Here is a 19,229-nt window from a genome sequence, read left to right on the forward strand (position 1 = left end):
TTAATACTCCTCTATACTATAGCTCATCCACTCATAGTGAATATTGATTCCGAAGTAGATTTCCTAGAATCCATATCAGTTTGAAAATCAGAATCAGTGTAAGCAGTAAGAATTAAATCCTTAGAGCCATACACAAGCATATAGTCTCTAGTTCTCCGAAGATACTTGAGGATGTTCTTAACGGTAGTCTAATGATTATATCCAGGATTATACTGAAACCTGCTGACTAATCCAACCCCATAACATAAGTCTAGATGTGTACACAACATGTCATACATCAAACTCTCGATTGCTGATGCATAAGGAATTCTTTTCATATCCTCAATTTCTGGAGCTGTCTTAGGATATTGTTCCTTAGAAGGATGAATTCCATGTCTAAAATGTAATAAACCTCTTTTGGAATTTTCAATTTTATATCTAGACAACATCTTGTCTATATAAGATGCTTGAGATAGTGCTAGCATTCTGTTCTTGCGATTTTGAATTATTTGGATTCCAAGAAAATACTGTGCATCTCCTAAATCTTTAATTTGAAATTGTGACACTAGCCATTTCTTGACGTTAGCAAGGATTCCTACCTTATTCCCAATGAATAGGATATCATCAACATATAGTACCAGAAAAGCTACAGTTTTGTTAACAATTTTCTTGTAAACACAAGGTTCGTCAACATTCTGTTAAAAGCCATAAGATTTGATCGCAATGTCAAATCTTATATTCCAGGATCGAGATGCTTGTTTTAACCCATAAATGGATCTTTTAAGCTTGTAAACCTTTTGCTCTTGACCCTATTCAATTACAACCAATATATTTTACCCCATCTAGTTGATCTACAAGTTCCCAGGCTGAATTGAAGTATATTGGCTATTATCCATTGGTCTTGATCTACATCCTTCAATGCCTATTTAAAGGTCAATGGATGCTCTAAGGCATTATCAGGTACGAAGACCTGAGTTTCTATTAAACCAATGTATCGGTCAAGCTGTTGAACAACCTTCCAACTACGTCCCAACATTCTCAATTCTTTGGAAGGATGTGACGGGACAGTTTCATCAACAACATTTGTTGAAGGACTAGCCTAATCAACAACTTTTGTTGATATATCCGTAGTTTCTCTGGACATTTCATTCAATAACAGTTTACTGCAAGGTTGATGATTTCTTATGTGGTCTTCCTTTAAGAATGTTGCATTTCTTGATACAAGCACTTTATCATCTTGAGGATCATAAAACAGACCACCATTTTTTTTTGCTTTGGGATATCTTATAAATAGGCATACTTTAGAATGTTATTCCAATTTCTTTGGGTTTTACACCAACACATGTACTGGGCATCCCCAAATCTTATAGTGACGTAAACTACCTTTACGCCCTCTCCATAACTCATACGGTGTTTCTGAAACACTTTTCGAGGGAACCATGTTCCAAATATATACCGCAGGACTGAGTTAATTGGGCATAACTCATAATCGAACGAACCATGTCTAATAGGGTTCTATTTCTCCTTTTAGCTACACCATTTTGTTGTGGTGTACCAGGTGCAGTAAGTTGGTGATTGAATTCCATGTTCTATAAAATAGTTCTGGAATTTTAAATCCATATATTCACCACCTCGATCTGATCTAAGTGTTTTAATCTTTTTACCTAATAATTTCTCAACCCTGCCTTATATTCTTTGAACTTTTCAATATTTTTGGACTTATGATGCATTAGGTATACGTAGCCATATCTTGAATAGTCATCAATAAAACTGATAAAATATTCAGATCCTCCTCGAGCTTTAATATTCATCGGACCATAAAGGTCTAAATGTACAAGCTCTAGAGGTTCTTTAGCTCTTAGACCTTTTCCTGTAAAAGATCTTTTAGTCATTTTACCCTCAAGACATGATTCACATGGAGGTAGAGAATTGTCTTCGAACTAGTTTAGAAGTCCATTTTTTTTTACTAATATCTAAATTCTATTGAGATTTATGTGTCCAAGTCTTAAGTGCCAAAGATAGGCGTTAGGAGAAATTTTTTGTTTAAGCTATTTTAAATATCTCTATATTTAAAATAACTTTTTCCACAGTTGGTTTTAACACATACAAGTTATTTTCAAGTTTAACAGAACATATTTGAACTAATGAACACTTCATTGATATCAAAAGTAACTTTATACATATGTTCAAATAAACAGGAGATTGAAATTAAGTTCATTTTCATATCAGGTACATAATATATATTTTTTGAAATTAAGTTCATTTTCATATCAGGTACATAATATATATTTTCTAACAAAATGTAAGAATGTAAGCTTCTTAAAAAAAAAAAATAACTATAGATCTCCCTGTTGTAATACCTTGAATTTATTTTTTGGCGCTTCGAACAACCAAGTACGGAGATGTAGCTAATATAGATCTCTCTGTTGGAATACCTTGAATTTTCAGGTACATAATATTCAGAATTTATAGTTAGAATATCTATTTATTTGTAGTTATTTACGATTATGACCCTAGGGTTTAGAGTAGTGCGCTATATAAACTCTCTAAACCTAAAGGTGTCGTTTGATGTAATTTTCTGAAAAAATTCTCCCTAATAATATTGTTCTCCCTCTGTCTGTAGACGTAGCTAACACACTGTTAGTGAACCACATACATCTGTGTGTCGATCTTCTCTATCTCTACGTTTCTTTTTGTGTTCTTTAATTGTTGATTTCGTAACACTCCCACTACACGAGTCGAAATGACTTCACCTGTTCCCACCTTAAAAGCCATCTCGTTCTACGTTAGCTGTCTCCAGGACCTAGTTTCTTGAATGAAAGTACAAATATGATTAGCGATGCCTGAATCTAGTATCCAAGTCAAATTAGAACTTTCTACTAAACATGTTTCAACCTTGTTTTGCCTTTTGAGCCTTCTTTTTTAGCAAGATATTTAAGGTAGATTCTTTTCTAATGCCCATCCTCATTGCCATAGAAACGTTTTCCTTTTGCAACCTTTTCCTTGGCTTTCTTTTTTCTTTTTACCTTTTTTTTTACATTTGGATACTCTTATCCTTAAAAGGTCCAGAATTTTTATCAGAAGGTTTCATCCCTGATGTTGATCCTTTCTAAAATATTCTTTGGGTTACAACATTTGTTTCCTCTTCCTCATTATTATTTATCATCAAGGATTGATAGTTCTGAAGCTCATTCAAAAGAGTAGTCAGATTATATTATATTTGTTCATCACAACATTTGTTCGAAATGTCAGGAAACTCTTTGGAAGAGATTCCATGATGAAACTGATTTGGCTCTTTTCGTCTATGACAACCCTGGTTGCTTCCATGATATTGAAGTGGACAATCATGGCTTGAACATGTTCTCTAACAGAGTGATAAAGTAAACAAACATGCAGCAGAAACAGTCAGAATCAATAAACACTCTAACTACACTTAATTTGAGTTTAAAAGCATGCATGAATATATAATTCAAAAGAGGGTTTTATGAATGTATTACCTTTAATGAAAACTCTTCAAATTCTTGCTCCTCTTCCGAATTTGGCCTTCAAATTGATAATAAACCACCACAATTATCTTCTCTACTATCTTTTAACTTAGATTGTGTGGTGGAAACACAAATTGGGCTTAACTTGAGAAATTGAACCTTTTATGTGTTCAATTCATGCAAGCACTCAACCTTAATGCAATTTGACACTTTAGATTGCATTAAGATAACGGGTTTAGGTGTTCAAGTTGGATTAATCCACTATGCCATTTTTATTATTATTGTTGTTTTTCAAATTAATTTTAATTTCAGGAAAATCAAAATTAATAAAACTCAAACCTGAATTTGAATTTTAAAAGTGAAAAATATTTAATTTAAATAATTAATTAAACAAATTTAACCAATGAATTAAATAATAATTTAATACAAATAATAAATGAATCAAACACCTAATTGATACATGAATCCTATTCATGTAATTCAATATTTAAATATTAAAATCTTTCCGAGTTCGTTCAATTTAAAAAATTAAACATTTTAATCATATCGAATATAATTAATCAAACCCTAAATTGAATTTGAACATTTCAAATTCAGAACCCTAATTCTCAATTTGAACATTTCAAATTTGCTCAATTTACTAATCTAAGATTCAATTTAACGAGCTAGTAAACGGACCTTATGGACCTACAGATCATGAGCTCCAATGATTTGAGATTAATTGGCTAAACTCTTTAGACTGAATTAATCAATATTTGATAACTACCGAGACACACTACTATAGTTCGGTAGTTGCACTCTCCTCACTTTAGATATATGTCTGTCTATTTTAACCATAATTAATAAGTCAATCCTTCATAGGTTGTTCGTATTTACAGCTAAGTCAAAATTACAATTTTATCCCTGTAAATACAACTTGCTCCTTAAGCCCCCACTGATCCTCTATTGAACAATTGGTTTATAGTCCAACTAATAAAACATGACCCTCTCGATCATGGCGGGGTCTCATTGTTCAAGATCAAGAATCAGTACTTAAGAGAGCAACCTATGTGCTAACCCTAAATCAGGTAGGAGCGAATTCCATCTTGCAGAACTATGTCCCGAACTATCTATTCAGTTTTATCCCCAAAATGGAAGACTTATTGAGCAGTGTTGTTGGACTATTCTCACCTATGCAGATCAATGAATAATCCCTGAATAAACAAGAGTTCATAGTTGGCTTACGATTAAGATCGAGTACCCTAGGTCATTGAATTTGAAATAGTCAGTTTAACAGTAAACGGTTGTTTAAAGAAATGTGACTATTTTGAAGTCTGGTCTTATGCAAACTCATTGCATTGAATGCCCCCACTCGCATGTCTCCACATGAATGATTTTGGGATCACATCATTTGTATCAGTATACAAAGTGAACCGCATCCAATAGTGTAACCAGGATGAGGTACCCAATCTCATCCATATACTTAAAACTTGATCACTTTTATGTCTCCACATAAAGTTAAAGTATTCATGTTATAGCCATGGATTCGTTTATTAGATTTTTATAATAGAATTCAATATCAATAACAATTTATTGAATGAAACATTCAATAATACTTTTATTGATGAATAAAATATATTTTTAATATTTACGAACTGCGAGTTTAGGACATCCCCAACAATCTCCCACTTGGACTAATACTCCAGTGAGTTACAAATATATACAAATATATACTATTTACAATGTTGAGAAAATAGAGAGAAAATACAATAAACTAGGGTATCTATATACCTTAATATTTTCTCGCTTTCCCTAGATTATGAAGCTCGTAGTCCTAGTCTAACCAGGTGGCACTCGAAAACTTTAGCCGAAAGGGTCTTCATAAACGGATCACCAAGGTTATCTTCTAAGGCTATCTTCGTGACTATCACTTTTCCTCGATATACTATCTTCCTGATAATATGGTACTTTCTTTTGATGTGTTTTCCATGTTTATGGCTTCTTGGTTCCTTTGAATTGGAAATTGTTTCATTGTTATTGCAATACAGAGTGATGGGGATGCATATTTGGAACTATTCCAAATTCGTCAGGAACTTGTGTAGCCACACTGCTTCTTTAGTTGCTTCACATGCAGCTACATATTCAGCTTCCATCGTGGAGTCAGTGATACAACTCTGTTTGATGTTTCTCCATACTATAGCTCATTCGTTAAGAGTAAAAACTGATCCTGAGGTAGATCTCCTCGAATCTACATCTGTCTTAAAATTAGAATCAGTGTATCTTGTAAGGATCAAATCCTTAGACCCATATACGAGCATATAGTCCCTCGTTATCTGGAGATACTTGAGGATGTTCTTAACAACAGTCCAATGACTGTGTCTAGGGTTAGACAAAAACCTAATGACAATTCCAACTGCAAAGCATATGTCAGACGTGTATACAACATAACATACATCAGACTCCCAACTGCGGAAGCATATGGAATTCTTTTCATTTTCTCAACTTTTTAAGGCGTCTTAGGACACTACTCCTTTGACAAATGAATTCCATGTCTAAAAGGTAACATACTCTTTTTGGAATTTTGCATGTATATTATACCTTGCCAACATTTTGTCAATATAAGATGCTTGAGATAATATAGGATTCTGTTATTGTGATTTTGAAAATTTTGAATCCCAAGAGCGTACTGAGCATCTCCTAAATCTTTCATTTGGAATTGTGATGCTAGCCACCTCTTCACGCCAGCAAGAAAATTTGTCTCATTCTTAATGAGCAAGATATCATCAACATAAAGGACCAAGAAAGCTATAGTTTTATAGACTATCTTTTTGTAAACACAAGGTTCGTCAACATTCTATTCAAATCCATGAGATTTGATCGCAATGTAAAATCTTATATTCCAGGATCTAGATGCTTGTTATAACCCATAAATGGACCTTTTAAGCTTGCAAACTTTTTGCTCTTGATCATTTTCAATGAACCCTTCTGGTTGAGACATGAAAATACTTTCATCAAGATAGCCATTAAAAAAAGTTGTCATGACATCCATCTGCCATATTTCATTGTCATAAAATGCAGCGATGTATAAAAGGATTCTTATAGATTTAATCATGGCAACAAGAGAGAAGGTTTCTTCATAGTCTACCACCTCTCTTTAGGTAATGCCTTTTTCTACGAGTCTGGCTTTATAGATTTGCACCTTTCCAGTTTGGTCTCGTTTTCTCTTATAGATGCATTTGCAACCAATAGGTTTAATCCCATCTAGTTGATCTATAAGTTCTCAGATAAAATTGAAATACATTGACTCCATTTCTAGGTTCATGGCTCTTATCCACTATCAACATCTTTCATTGCCTGTTTAAAGGTCAATGGATCCTCTAGGCCATCATCAGGTATGATGACTTGAGTTTCTATTAAACCCATGTAGCGGTCAGGCTGATGAAGAACCCTCCCACTACGACGAGGCATTCTTAACTCTTGAGAATGACGTGATGAAGCAACAACTATTGTTCATGGACTAGTTTGATCAACAACTTTTGTTGATTTATCTATAGTGTTTTTGGTCATTTCACTCAATACTATTTTACTGTGAGATTGATGATTCCTAATATGATCTTCTTCCAAGAATGTAGCATTTGTTGATACAAGTACTTTATCTTCTTAAGGATCATAAAATAATCTACCTTTTGTTTCTTTAGGGTATCCTACAAATAGATATAATTTTGAATGTCGTTCTAATTTCTTAGGGTTTTTCACCAACACATGTGCCAGACATCCCTAGATTATGAAGTGACGTAAACTACCTTTGCATCCTCTCTATAACTCATATGATGTTTTTGAAATACTTTTTGAGGGAACCATGTTTAAAATATATACAATAGTCTGTATTGTATACCCCCAAAAGGATTGAGGTAACTGAGCATAACTCCACATCAAACGAACCATGTCTAACAAGGTTCGATTTCTTTTTTCTGCAACACCATTTTGTTGTGGTGTTCCAGGTGTTGTGAGTTAGGTTGAATTTCATGGTCTACTAAACAGTTCTGGAATTCTAAATTCATATATGCACCACATATATATGATCGAAGTGTTTTGATTCTTTTCCCTAATAATTTTTCAACTTCCGTCTTAAATTCTTTGAACTTTTTAAGAGTTTCAAACTTGCTACTCATTAAGTAAACATAGCCATATCTTGAATAATCATCAATAAGTTCTAATAAGGGTTCTTTGGCTCAAAGACCTTTTCCAATAAAAGATCGTTTAGTCATTTTTCCTTCAAGATATGATTCACACGGAGGTAATGAACTATCTCCTAACTGATTTAGATGATGGTTTTTTTTACTAATTTCTCAATTCTGTTGAGAATTATGTGGCCAAGTCTGAGGTGCCAAAGATAGGTGTTAGGAGAAAATTTTCTTCTTTTATTTTGAGTTTCTACCGTTTTAAACATCTCTATATTTAAAATGATTTTTACTTTAGTCGATTTTAATACATACAAGTTATTTTCAAGTCTAGCAGAATAAATATGAATACCTTTTGAAGAAACGAATACTTCATTAACTTCAAAAGTTACTTTGTACATATTTTCTAGTAGATAAGATATGGAGATTAAGTTCCTTTTCATTTTGAGTACATAATATACATTTGCAAGCAAAATGAAAGAATCTTTGAAATATAACTTGACGTCTCCTACTGCTTCTGCTAAAATGACTTCATATGTTCCCACTTTGAAAGTCATTTCATTCTCTTAAAGTTAAGTCCAAGAACTAGTTTCTTGAAGAAAAGTGCAAATATGGTTAGAAGCACCTGAATCTAGTATCAGGTTAAATGAGAACTTTCCAGTAAACATGTTTCAATTACAAGTAAATCTGATTTAGCTTGTTTTGCCTTTTCAGCTCTCTTTTTAGCTAGATACTGCGAGCAATTGCATTTTTGCCTGTCTTCATTATAATGGAAACATTTTCCTTTTGGTGCCTTGTTCTGTTGTTCTTAGTAGGGGTTTTCTTCTTCCCTTTGCTTTTCTTCTTCATCTGAATACTCTTATCCATTGAAGAAGAAACATACTTCTTTTTCTCTAAAGGTTTCATTCTAGAGGAAGATCCCTTCAAAGATTTCTTTTGTGAAACAACATTTGCTTCATTTTCCTTGTTTTTCATCAAGGATTGATAAGTTTGTAGTTCATTCAAAATATTGATCAAATTGTAATCAATCTTATTCATTACAACATTAGTACGAAACGTTAGAAAGCTCTTCAGAAGAGATTCCATTATCATACTAACTTGACTTTTTTCATTTGTGACAGCGTTATGAGCTTCCGTAATGTTGAAATGGACCATCATGTCTATGACATGTTCTCTAATAGATGTCCCTTCTTCAATGCGGGAGTTATAGACATATTTAATGGCTTCATGTCGTACTGAGGAAGACGGTTTCTTGAACATCTCTTGCAACGACACCATGAACTCACGTGCAGTGACCATGGCTTCATGCTTCTTATTGATCACATTAGATATGCTCACTAAGATATAGACTCTTGCCTTTTCGTTAGCACGAACCCATTTGTCATAGATTTCTTCAACATTTCGGTTAACATTTGAACCAGGAAGAGGAGAACATTCCTCCGTTAAAATAAACCTCAAATAATCAACGATTAGTATATTAGTTATATTCGACTTCCAGTTCGAATACCCTTCACCGTTGAATTTATCGGAACCAAGTAGTTGTATAATCGAGTTCGACATTACTGAAAAAATAAATCTATCAAATTTATGGATCTAAATCCAATTTAAGCAAAAGTAATAAAATACCCATATTTCTTTATTTATTTGCAACGTATTTTAGTGAGTAAGAATAGATGTTACCGAGGGGAAGTCAAATACTCTTTCACTGAAGCAAGACAATCTTGACCAAATACTATATCGAGAATAGCTCTTATTCCTATAGTTGTTTGTTTACCGTTTTCGATCAATAACTTAGCAACACTTAGTAACTCTTATAAGTGTGACCCTCCATTTTTCAGATTTTATAAAATGGTATGTATATACCCCCAAAAAGGAAGACAATGTTAAAGACGGAACTATGAAACCCTATTCACCCATTTATATTCGATGTTGGGGTTGTTACGAATCTTATGTTACAACCCTCTGAGGGGATCGTTGTGGTTAATGACTAGCTAGTGCCGCCTAAAAACGACAACAACCGCAACATAAGAATCTCAGGATTCAAACTAATAGGTGAGATTGTGGGATATGTTGACACATTTCCTTCACCCACTTACTATGAACTACTTCCTCCATTTACCTTGTTATTGACTCATGCAAACACTTTCTGAATGAAGTAGTCGCGGTAAAAGTGACACGAAGCCGAGCATGGATCTCATAGTGTGAACTCTTTGGAACGTGAGAGCTAAAAATGATATATCATATATATTGTTAATCTCTCACTAAAGTGTTCTCAGTGTTTGGTTAGTGTTTTAGTTTAGGTATATTCCAGCTAATAAACATCCTCAGTCCATGTGATTTTTCCAAACACGACTCTTATATTTGGATTTAACTTATGATATCTAGGTGATAAAACCATTTTATTACCTCACACTACTCAGCAAGCTCATAAAACCGATTAACAGTGCTCAACTTTTCGGCCATAATCCCAAGTAGTAGGTGTTATGTGAACCGTCAACTTAAATACTTCCAACCCTAGACAGGATTATGGTCCCATTGAGTTTGTAACCGAATTTTATAAGAAAATGACCTATTTTAACTATTAAAATAAGTTATTAACCTACGTGAGCATGCTTCTTATCTTTGTTATGAATTTTAAATATCTAATCCAATTTTATAACAACTTATAAAAGATAGACTTGATTTGTATTCATAACAAACATTAAAGACATTCAAACTTTAACATAACACTTATATTAAATTTTAGAGACCCTAATCTTGCATACTATTATAACTAACTTATAACATATGATTATGTAATGATTAGTTATTGCTTTCCTAAGGTCAGATTTTAAATCTACATGGCATACTATATGCACAAACATATTTAATTTAAATATAATAAACATCGTATGCATAAAATATTTAAACAACCCCAATATGGTTCAACTTTGGCATCTAAAGCAAGCAAAATAACTAATCATTACAAAAACAACCCAAAAATAGCTTCATGTTGTAACTGGACCGCTCGAACCAACCCGAATCGGACTTCAAATGCTCCAAATGAGGTTAAATTGCTCTAAAATGTGTTAAATCGGATCAAGGGTGGCTGAACCGGACTATAAACCATCAAAATCAGTCGAACCAGATTCAACCTACATGAACCGGCTCACGAACGTGTGTCTTTTGGAGCTGGGATGAACAGCATTACAACGATCCATTCCTGCATACAATGCCACGGGCTTCATCAAGAGCAGCGTTGCAACGATCTATGGGCAACGTTGTAACGTTGCCTGGCAGTAGCTTCAACTTCAGTTTATCTAAGCTGTCCATGCTTGCTTCAATCTTTCATTACAGCCTAATTTCAACTCTAATGACTCTAGTAAATTTACAAACCCTAGAGCACACATATAAGCTCATCAATCAAAAGCGTATTACAAATTAAACTTGATAATAAAAAAGAAATCTAATGCCAAAGTTGAATTTCAATCATATCAGTCAACCAACCGTATCACGAGCTAGTAGAGGGACCTAATGGACCTACATATCATGAACTCCAACGATTTGAGATTAGTTGGCTAAATTCTTTAAACTGAATTAATCAATATTCGTTAATTACCGAGATACTCCACTATAGCTCAATAGTTACACTCTCCTCATTATAGATGCATTTCTGTCTACTTGGTTTAACCATAATCAGTATGTTGATCATTCACAGGTTGTCCGTATTTACAGTTAGATCAAAATTATCGTTTTACCCCTACAATAAACCTTACTCTTTAAGTCTCCATTGACCCTCTAATGATTAATTGGTTTATGGTCCTACCAATAAATCGAGTCCCTCTTAGCCAAAGAAAGAGTGGGATCCCTTTGTTCAAGATCAGGAGTCAGTATTTAAGAGAACAACCTATCTGCTAACCTTAATATGGGTAGGAGTAAATTTTGTCTTCCAAGACTATATACCGATCTATCTATTCAGTCTCACCCCTAAAATGGGAGGCTTATTGGGCGACGATATTGAGCCACTTTCACCCATGCAGATTAAAGGCTAATCTCGAATAAATGGGAGTTCATAGTTAGCTCAGGATTGAGATCGAGTTACCTTAGGTCATCAATTTGAAATAGTCAAATTTGACAATAAACGGTCGTTATAAAGAAAAGTGACTATTTCGTGGTCCAATCTTATGAAAACATCTTTTATATAGGATGCCCCCATTCGCATGCCTCTACATGAACGAATTTAGGATCACATCGTTTGTATCAATATACAAAGTGGGTTGCATCCATAATGCCCTCAAGATAAGGTACCTAACCCTATCTATATACTTATAGACCGTTTTGGCTATATACTAAAACTTGATCCTCTTTTATGTCTTTACATAAAGTTTAAGTATTCATGTTATAGCCATGTGTTCATTAGTTTATTGGATTTAGAAATTTATAAATGCAATTTACATATTCAATAAAAAAATTTATTAAAAAAATTTCAATAACATCTTTATTTTGAATAGAATATGTTTAAAGTTTACAATCTACGAGTTTTTAGGACATTTCCCAACAAGAATTACTATCGGCACATTACAGTACGTAATGCACACGAGACCCAACATTTCCTATATTGTTAATCATCTAAGTCAATTCTTAAGCTCTCCCACAGACACACACTGACAAACAATAAAAAGAGTTATTTGTTATGTTGGTGGAACTAAGCACTACGGTCTATTATTTCAGTCCAGCTTAGATCAGAATGTGGTAGCCTACTCCGATGCCGATTGGGCATCGAGTTGATGATCAATGATCCATTGCAGCATATTGCATGTATGTTTGTGGGGAACAATCTCGTCTTGTGGTATTCTAAGAAGAAGAATGTGGTGGCTAGATCGAGCATAGAGTCAGAGTATCGAGCACTTGCTCACACTTCAGGCGAAATTACATAGATTCAACAATTGTTGGATGAATTGTCTATCTCATGGTCTCATACACCGGTAATTTTGTGTCATAACGTAAGTGCTAGTGTTCTTGCCTCTAATCTCGTGTTTTAGGCCCTAATGAAACACATTAAGATTGACGTTCACTTTGTTTGGGAAAAGGTGATCCATGGCCGGCTCGAGGTTGTTATGTTCCCTCAAGTGATCAAGTTGAAGGCTGTCTCACTAAATCTTTGACTCACACCCAGTTTCATCTTCTTTGAGCCAAACTCAGTGTCGTTGAACTTCCCTCTTGTTTTAGTGGCGATATTAAGGAATGCATTAGTTACAAGAAAAACCGTCGAGCCATATTCGTGTACCACCATTTGTGCAAGTGGAGACACGTCAACCAAGTTAAACAACTCCTAAGCAATTGAGTTGTTAGCATTATGGTTTAAAGGGATATTAAATATACCTATTATTATGAGACACTGACAGCAGGAGTGGTGTCGCTTCCAAACCCTTGCTATACAAATAATATTTATAAATCACCAAACTAACTACTTATACTAACTGGTAGTACAAGCGGCAAGTTCGGGGTGGAACCTCAGGGAAACACGAAAGATTAGTTCATCAAATTTTTTTTCAGTTAAAGTGATAAATGGGTGGGGGGGTTGGTATTATTGGATAATTGAAATTGCATGAAAATAAAAATGCGAGAAAAGTAAAGATAGAAGCGCAATTAATCGAGATATCTTAGCTTGGAGGAATGGATTTTTCCAATGTAATTTAGATCATCGACCCAAGTTATGACTTAAATTCCTTGCTTATGCTTAGCCCAATTGATCAAGATCCCAACCAATGGTTATAATTATCTAATTAATCAAAATGCATAGAAAACGAATTCGCTCCATACAAATTAACAAATTGCATTAAGATCTAGGGATTACGCTAAGATGAATGTTAATTTCCATCGTCTAATTAAACAATCAATACGATTTTTCTCTAGGTTGCTAGGAGTAGTCCTTTTTGCCTAACTAATCTATTGCTTCTATTGGGATTATCCTATAAATATTTGTCAGATATTACAAGGTAATCTTAAAAGCGTTAAAATTTCATGACAAAATTATTGGGCGTCAATCAACAATTAAAATCATGCAATTCATACATATAGATATAGATCAAAACCCATAAACAAGTTCGAATAAATCATTAAATTAAAATTTGATAAATTAAAATCATGAATTTTTTCCTCAGCCTCCATCAACTTGGCCTCCAAAATTTGACACATTTTAACCTAGGGCCGAGGGGATGTATTTATAGAAACCAAGGCAGCATCGCAATGCTGAAAGCAACGTCGCAATGCTCACTTGCGCGCACACTATGCTCCACTTTCGTCAAATGTCGCAGCATTGCAATGCTCTAGAGGAGCGTTACAACATTGAGCGTTCTATCCGAGAGCATTGGGTTGAAGCGTTGCGCGACGTTGTGACGCTAGTATTGGTGAAAATTTGGAGCATTGCGATGTTGTGGGTAGTGTTGCAACGCTCCCGTACATTCCAAGCTATAGCCTCCAAGCGTTGTACGAGAATCAGAATTAGGCCAATCTTGAGCATTGTGATGCTCTGGTAGTGGTATTTTTGTCCATTCATGTCCCTTTGCAGCCTGGTTTCTCAAATTTGCTCCTAATTGCTCCAAATTAACCTTAAATAGCTCGTAACGATCGACTCCACCTCCAAGATGATCGATACCTACAAAATCATAAAATAAACACATTAAACGTAGTAATGACCGAGAATTAAGAAAAGGAAAATAGCACAATTTTGGTTCTATCAAACACGTGAAAATTAGTTGTATATCTCCTAGAGTTCTTTCACTCCAATCTTGGGTTCCTGATGTATAAATAGGCCTCAAAGTCTATATGGCTATGCATTCAAAATATATAGAAATCAATCTTAGAAAACTATATTATTCATTTATTTCTTTTGGTCCCCTCCTCCCTTCTTCCCTCCTCCCCAAGCTTCATCTGGGAGTGGGTGGCTATTAGAAGCTCAATTTAGACACGTTTGGTTAAAATCTCATCAAAGTGGAGGTTTGGGATGGGTTCTTCATGATCATATTTGGGAGCTAATTATGGGAGGTTGCAAGTTTTTGAACCACAATTAGGGAGTTGAAGTTTTGAAAGCCAAAGTCGTGGTAGATGGTTTGGCTAAGATAGAGAGGATGTGGTATGGGCAGAATCCTTTAGTGGAATCATTTGATTCTTTAAATGTGGTTAGATTTTGGTGAACCTTATGGAATCTAATTCGTCTAAAGTAAAAGAAGCTATTAGTCTCGCTAATTCTGTAAATATCTTATATTTTTGTAAGATCTTTAGAAAGAAGAACAAAGTTGCTCATTGTTGGGGTTGATGCTTTAAATCTCGTGAGTCCTGTAGTTTGTAATTGTAATGTACAAACATTTTTATTTATTTAATAAAATATGAGATGTTTTATTCGTCATTTAGTAGCATTAACCCACAAACCAATAAACTAACATCCAAAGTTATCTTCTGTAACTTAAACATGTATATAGAGATATATAGATGGGTTATGTTTAAATGAACCCAAATGGTCTGTAGTAGATGGATAAAGCTAGGTGCCTTATCCTAGTGACACTACGAAAAACGACCTGCTTTGTAGATGTTACAATTATTGTAAAATGCTAAAAATGATCTGATCTTGATCATTCATGTAGATGTTAGGGTTGATGCCCTAAATCTCGTAAGATTCTATAGTTTGTAAACACCTGTATGAACAAACGCTTGTGATGTAATAATATGAGATATTTTATTCACTGTTGTCTATGAAATATGAGATATTTTATTTGCATTAACCATAAACCAATAAACTAAAATCTCTTATTGTCGTTGTAACTTAATCATGTATGTGGAGACATACAAGTAGATCATGCCTTAAGTGATAATCTAAATGGTCTGTAGTATATGGATAAAGGAGGAAAACCTTATCCTAATGACACTAAGGATATGGCCCGCTTTGTAAAGTGCTACAGATGGTCTGATCTTGATCATTCATGTGAAGAAATGCGAGCGGGGTTTTCCTATACAAAGGAGTTTGTATAAGACCGGACCATGAAGTGTTTAGTCTCATTATATATCATCATTCATGATAGAGAATTTCATTTCACTAGGATGACCATAGATAACATGACCTTAATCCGGAATGAGTTGGGAACTCCTGCCTATTAGGGCAGTCCTTTGATTTGCATGGGTGCGAATGACCAGTTTGTCGACTCAAACCTACCATTTTGGGGATTCGTTTGATTGGGGAGCTAGAAACTCAGCTACACAAGATGGAATTCACTTCTTCCCCAAAGCAAGGGTAAGTAGATAGATTACTCCTTTAAGGGCTGATTCCGGGGCTTGAACGATGTGGAGCCACACACCTTTTCATGGCTTGAGAGGTGTCCACTAATAGTTGGACTATGATTTATTGTTCATTAGAGGGATCAATGGTACTTAAAAAGTTAGATGTAACTATATGAGCAAAATGATAATTTTGGTATAGTTGTACTTACGAGCAATTTGTGAATGATCATCATACCGTTGACTTGTTATATTCAATAGATATAGAAATATATCTATAGTGCGAATAGTGCATCTATCGGTCTTTAGTGGAGTACCTGACAGTTAAAGAATGGTGAATAATTTAATTAAAGGAGTTTAATTAATTATTCACGTACCATTGGAGCTTCAAGCTACAGATCCATGAGGACCTCTCTCTAGCTTAATGAGAATTAATGAGAATAAATTTTAGGATTAATTTGAATTGTTCAAATTAATTGAGGGAATTAATTATATGTGATATAATTAATTTAATCTAATTATATATGATATAATCACTATAATGTATTTGATACATTATAATATAAAGTTTAATTGAGAGGAAATAAATATTTGACTATGATTTAAATATTAATTATGTGAATTGGATTCATATAATTAAATTTAATATAAATGGGATTTATATCAAATATCATTGTTGACAGAATTAGATTATAGGTTTTATTGTATTGAACCAACAATGTGTCAGGCATCCCTAAATTCTAAAGTGACATAAACTACCTTTGCATCCTCTTTATGGCTTATATGGTGTTTCTAAAACACTTTTTAAGGAAACCATGTTCAATATATGTACAGCAGCTTGTACTGCATACCCCCAAAAGGACTGAGGTAACTAGACATAACTCATCATTGAATAAACCATGTCAACAAGGTTCGATTTCTCCTTTCTGCTATACCATTCTACTATGGTGTACGAGGTGCTGTGGGTTGGGATTGAATTCCATGTTCTACTAAATAGTTCTGGAATTATAAATTCATATACTCACCACCTCAATCTGATCGAAGTGTTTTTATCATTTTACCGAATAGGTTCTCAACCTCAGTCTTATATTCTTTGAACTTTTAAAGAGTCTCAGACTTTTGATGCATTAAGTGAACATAGCCATATCTGGAATAATCATCAATGAAACTGAAATAATATTCAGATCCTCCCCGAGCTTTGACATTCATCAGACTACAAAGGTCGGAATATTTAAGTTATAGAGGTTCTTTGGCTCTAAAACCTTTTTCTGAAAAATATCTTTAGGTCATTTTTTCCTCAAGACATGATTCACATGGAGGCAAAGATCTACCTTCTAACTGATTTAGATGATCATTTTTAACTAATCTTTCAATTCTTTTGAGATTTATGTGACCAGGTCTTAAGTGCCAAAGATAGGCATTAGAAAAAATCTTTCTTTGCTTATTTTAAGTTTCTGCCATTTTAAACATCTCTATATTTAAAATGACTTTTGCCTCAATTGGTTTTAACACATACAAGTTATTTTCAAGTTTAGATATACACATTTGAACATCTTTTGAACTAATGAACACTTAATTTATATCAAAAGTGACTTTATACGTATGTTCCGGTAAACAAGATACATATATTAAGTTCCTTTTAATTATAGGTACATAATATACATTTTCAAGTAAAATATAAGAATCTCGAAGAAAATAACTTGATATCTCCCACTACTTCTGCTGAAATGACTTCACCTGTTCTCACCTTGAAAGTCATTTCATTTTCTGATAGTTGCTTCCAGGAACTAGTTTCCTGAAAGAAAGTGCAAATATGATTAGGGGCGGCTGAATCCAGTATCTAGGTTAAGTGAGAACTTTCCACTAAACATACATCTATTACAAATAAATCGAACTTACCTTGATTTGTCTTCTCAACTTTCTTTTCCGCAAGATACTTAGGGCAATTTCATTTCCAATGCTCGTCGACATTGCAATGGAAACATTTTCCTTTTGCAACTTTTGTCTTGCTTTTATTGGCAGGAGACTGTTTCTTCCTTTTTTTTTCCTTTTTCTTCATCTGGATACTCTTATCCTTCGAAGACCCAGACTTCTTTTCAGATGGCCTTAAACTAAATGATGCACCCTTATGAAATTTTCTTTAGGAAACAACATTTACTTCCCCTTCCTTATTTTTCATTAAAGATTGGTAAGTCTGTAGTTCATTGAGAAGAATCATCAAGTTGTAATCAATTTTGTTCATTACAGCATTTGTATGAAAAGTTAGAAAACTCTTCAGAAGTGATTCCATTATCATACTAACTTGGCTCTTTTCATCTATGAAGCCCCGTTTTCCTTTATATTAAAGTGGACCATCATGTCCAGGACATGTTCTCTAAAAGAGATCCCTTCCTTCATACTGGATTATAAACGTATTTAATGGCATCGTATCGTGCTGATGAGGACGGTTGTCCAAACAACCCTTGTAATGACCATGATTTCATGATTTATAGTAAGCATATCAGACATGCTTGTCAACATATAGGCTCTGGCTTTTTCATTTGCCCAGACCCAGCTGTCATCCTGAACATTTTGGGTTGCGTTAGGATTGGGAAGAGGAGCACGTTCTTCCGTTAAAACAAATCTTAGATCATCAACTAATAGTATTGTGTTTATATTTGACTTCCAATTTGAATAACCCTTTCCACTGAATTTATCGGAGGCTAAGAGTTGAATAATCGAGTTTGACATATTGAAACATAAACAAATTCTATAAGTAAATTGCATCTAAATCCAATTTTAGCAAAAGTAATAAAGTACCTATATTTCATTATTTATTTGCAATGATACTTTAGTGAGTTAGAATAGATGCTACCGAGAGGCAGTCCAATATTCCTTCACTAAACCAAGACAATCTTGACCAAATACTATATCCAGAATAACTCTTATTTCTATAGTCATTTAGTTACCACTTACTACCACTTGGTAATTCTTGTAGGTGTGATCCTCCATTTTCAGATTTCATAGGACGATATGAATATTCCACTAAATAGGAAGACAATGTTCAAACCAAAACTAAGAAACCCTATTCATTTATGAAGTTTGGGTTGTTCCGAATCCTATGTTACAACCCTTTGAGGGGATCGCCATAAAAACTACTAGTTAGTGCCGCCTAAATACAACAGCAGACGCAACATAGGAATCTCACGGTACTAATAGAAGATACCGTAGGATATATTGACACATTTCCTGTACCCACTTACTATGAACTACTTCCCCTATTCACCTTGATATTAACTCATACAAACACTTTCTGAATGGAACAGTCGCGATAAAAACGACACCAAGTCGAGCATGGATCTCACGGTGAGCACAC

General features: G+C 34.1%; 1 protein-coding gene across 1 annotated transcript; it reads right to left on the reverse strand.

Moving 5' to 3' along the window:
• Positions 1–9,184, reverse strand: LOC120090909. The gene is made up of 2 exons (XM_039048602.1): positions 8,723–9,184; positions 1–63 (listed from the first exon to the last, which is right to left on the reverse strand). Exons 1-2 carry the CDS (start codon positions 9,182–9,184, stop codon positions 1–3), a joined length of 525 nt encoding a protein of 174 aa, XP_038904530.1.
• Positions 9,185–19,229: the final 10,045 nt, after the last annotated feature.

This window comes from Benincasa hispida, chromosome 11, assembly GCF_009727055.1.
Source record: "Benincasa hispida cultivar B227 chromosome 11, ASM972705v1, whole genome shotgun sequence".
NCBI classification, from domain to species: domain Eukaryota; kingdom Viridiplantae; phylum Streptophyta; class Magnoliopsida; order Cucurbitales; family Cucurbitaceae; genus Benincasa; species Benincasa hispida.

Excerpts from the sequence above, each read along its gene's own strand:
- LOC120090909 (XM_039048602.1), bottom strand. The coding sequence starts at position 9,184 with ATGTCGAACTCGATTATACAACTACTTGGTTCCGATAAATTCAACGGT. Across the intron at positions 64-8,722 it reads TCACAAATGAAAAAAGTCAA|GAAATCTACTTCGGAATCAA; the intron begins GTTAGTATGATA and ends TATGGATTCTAG.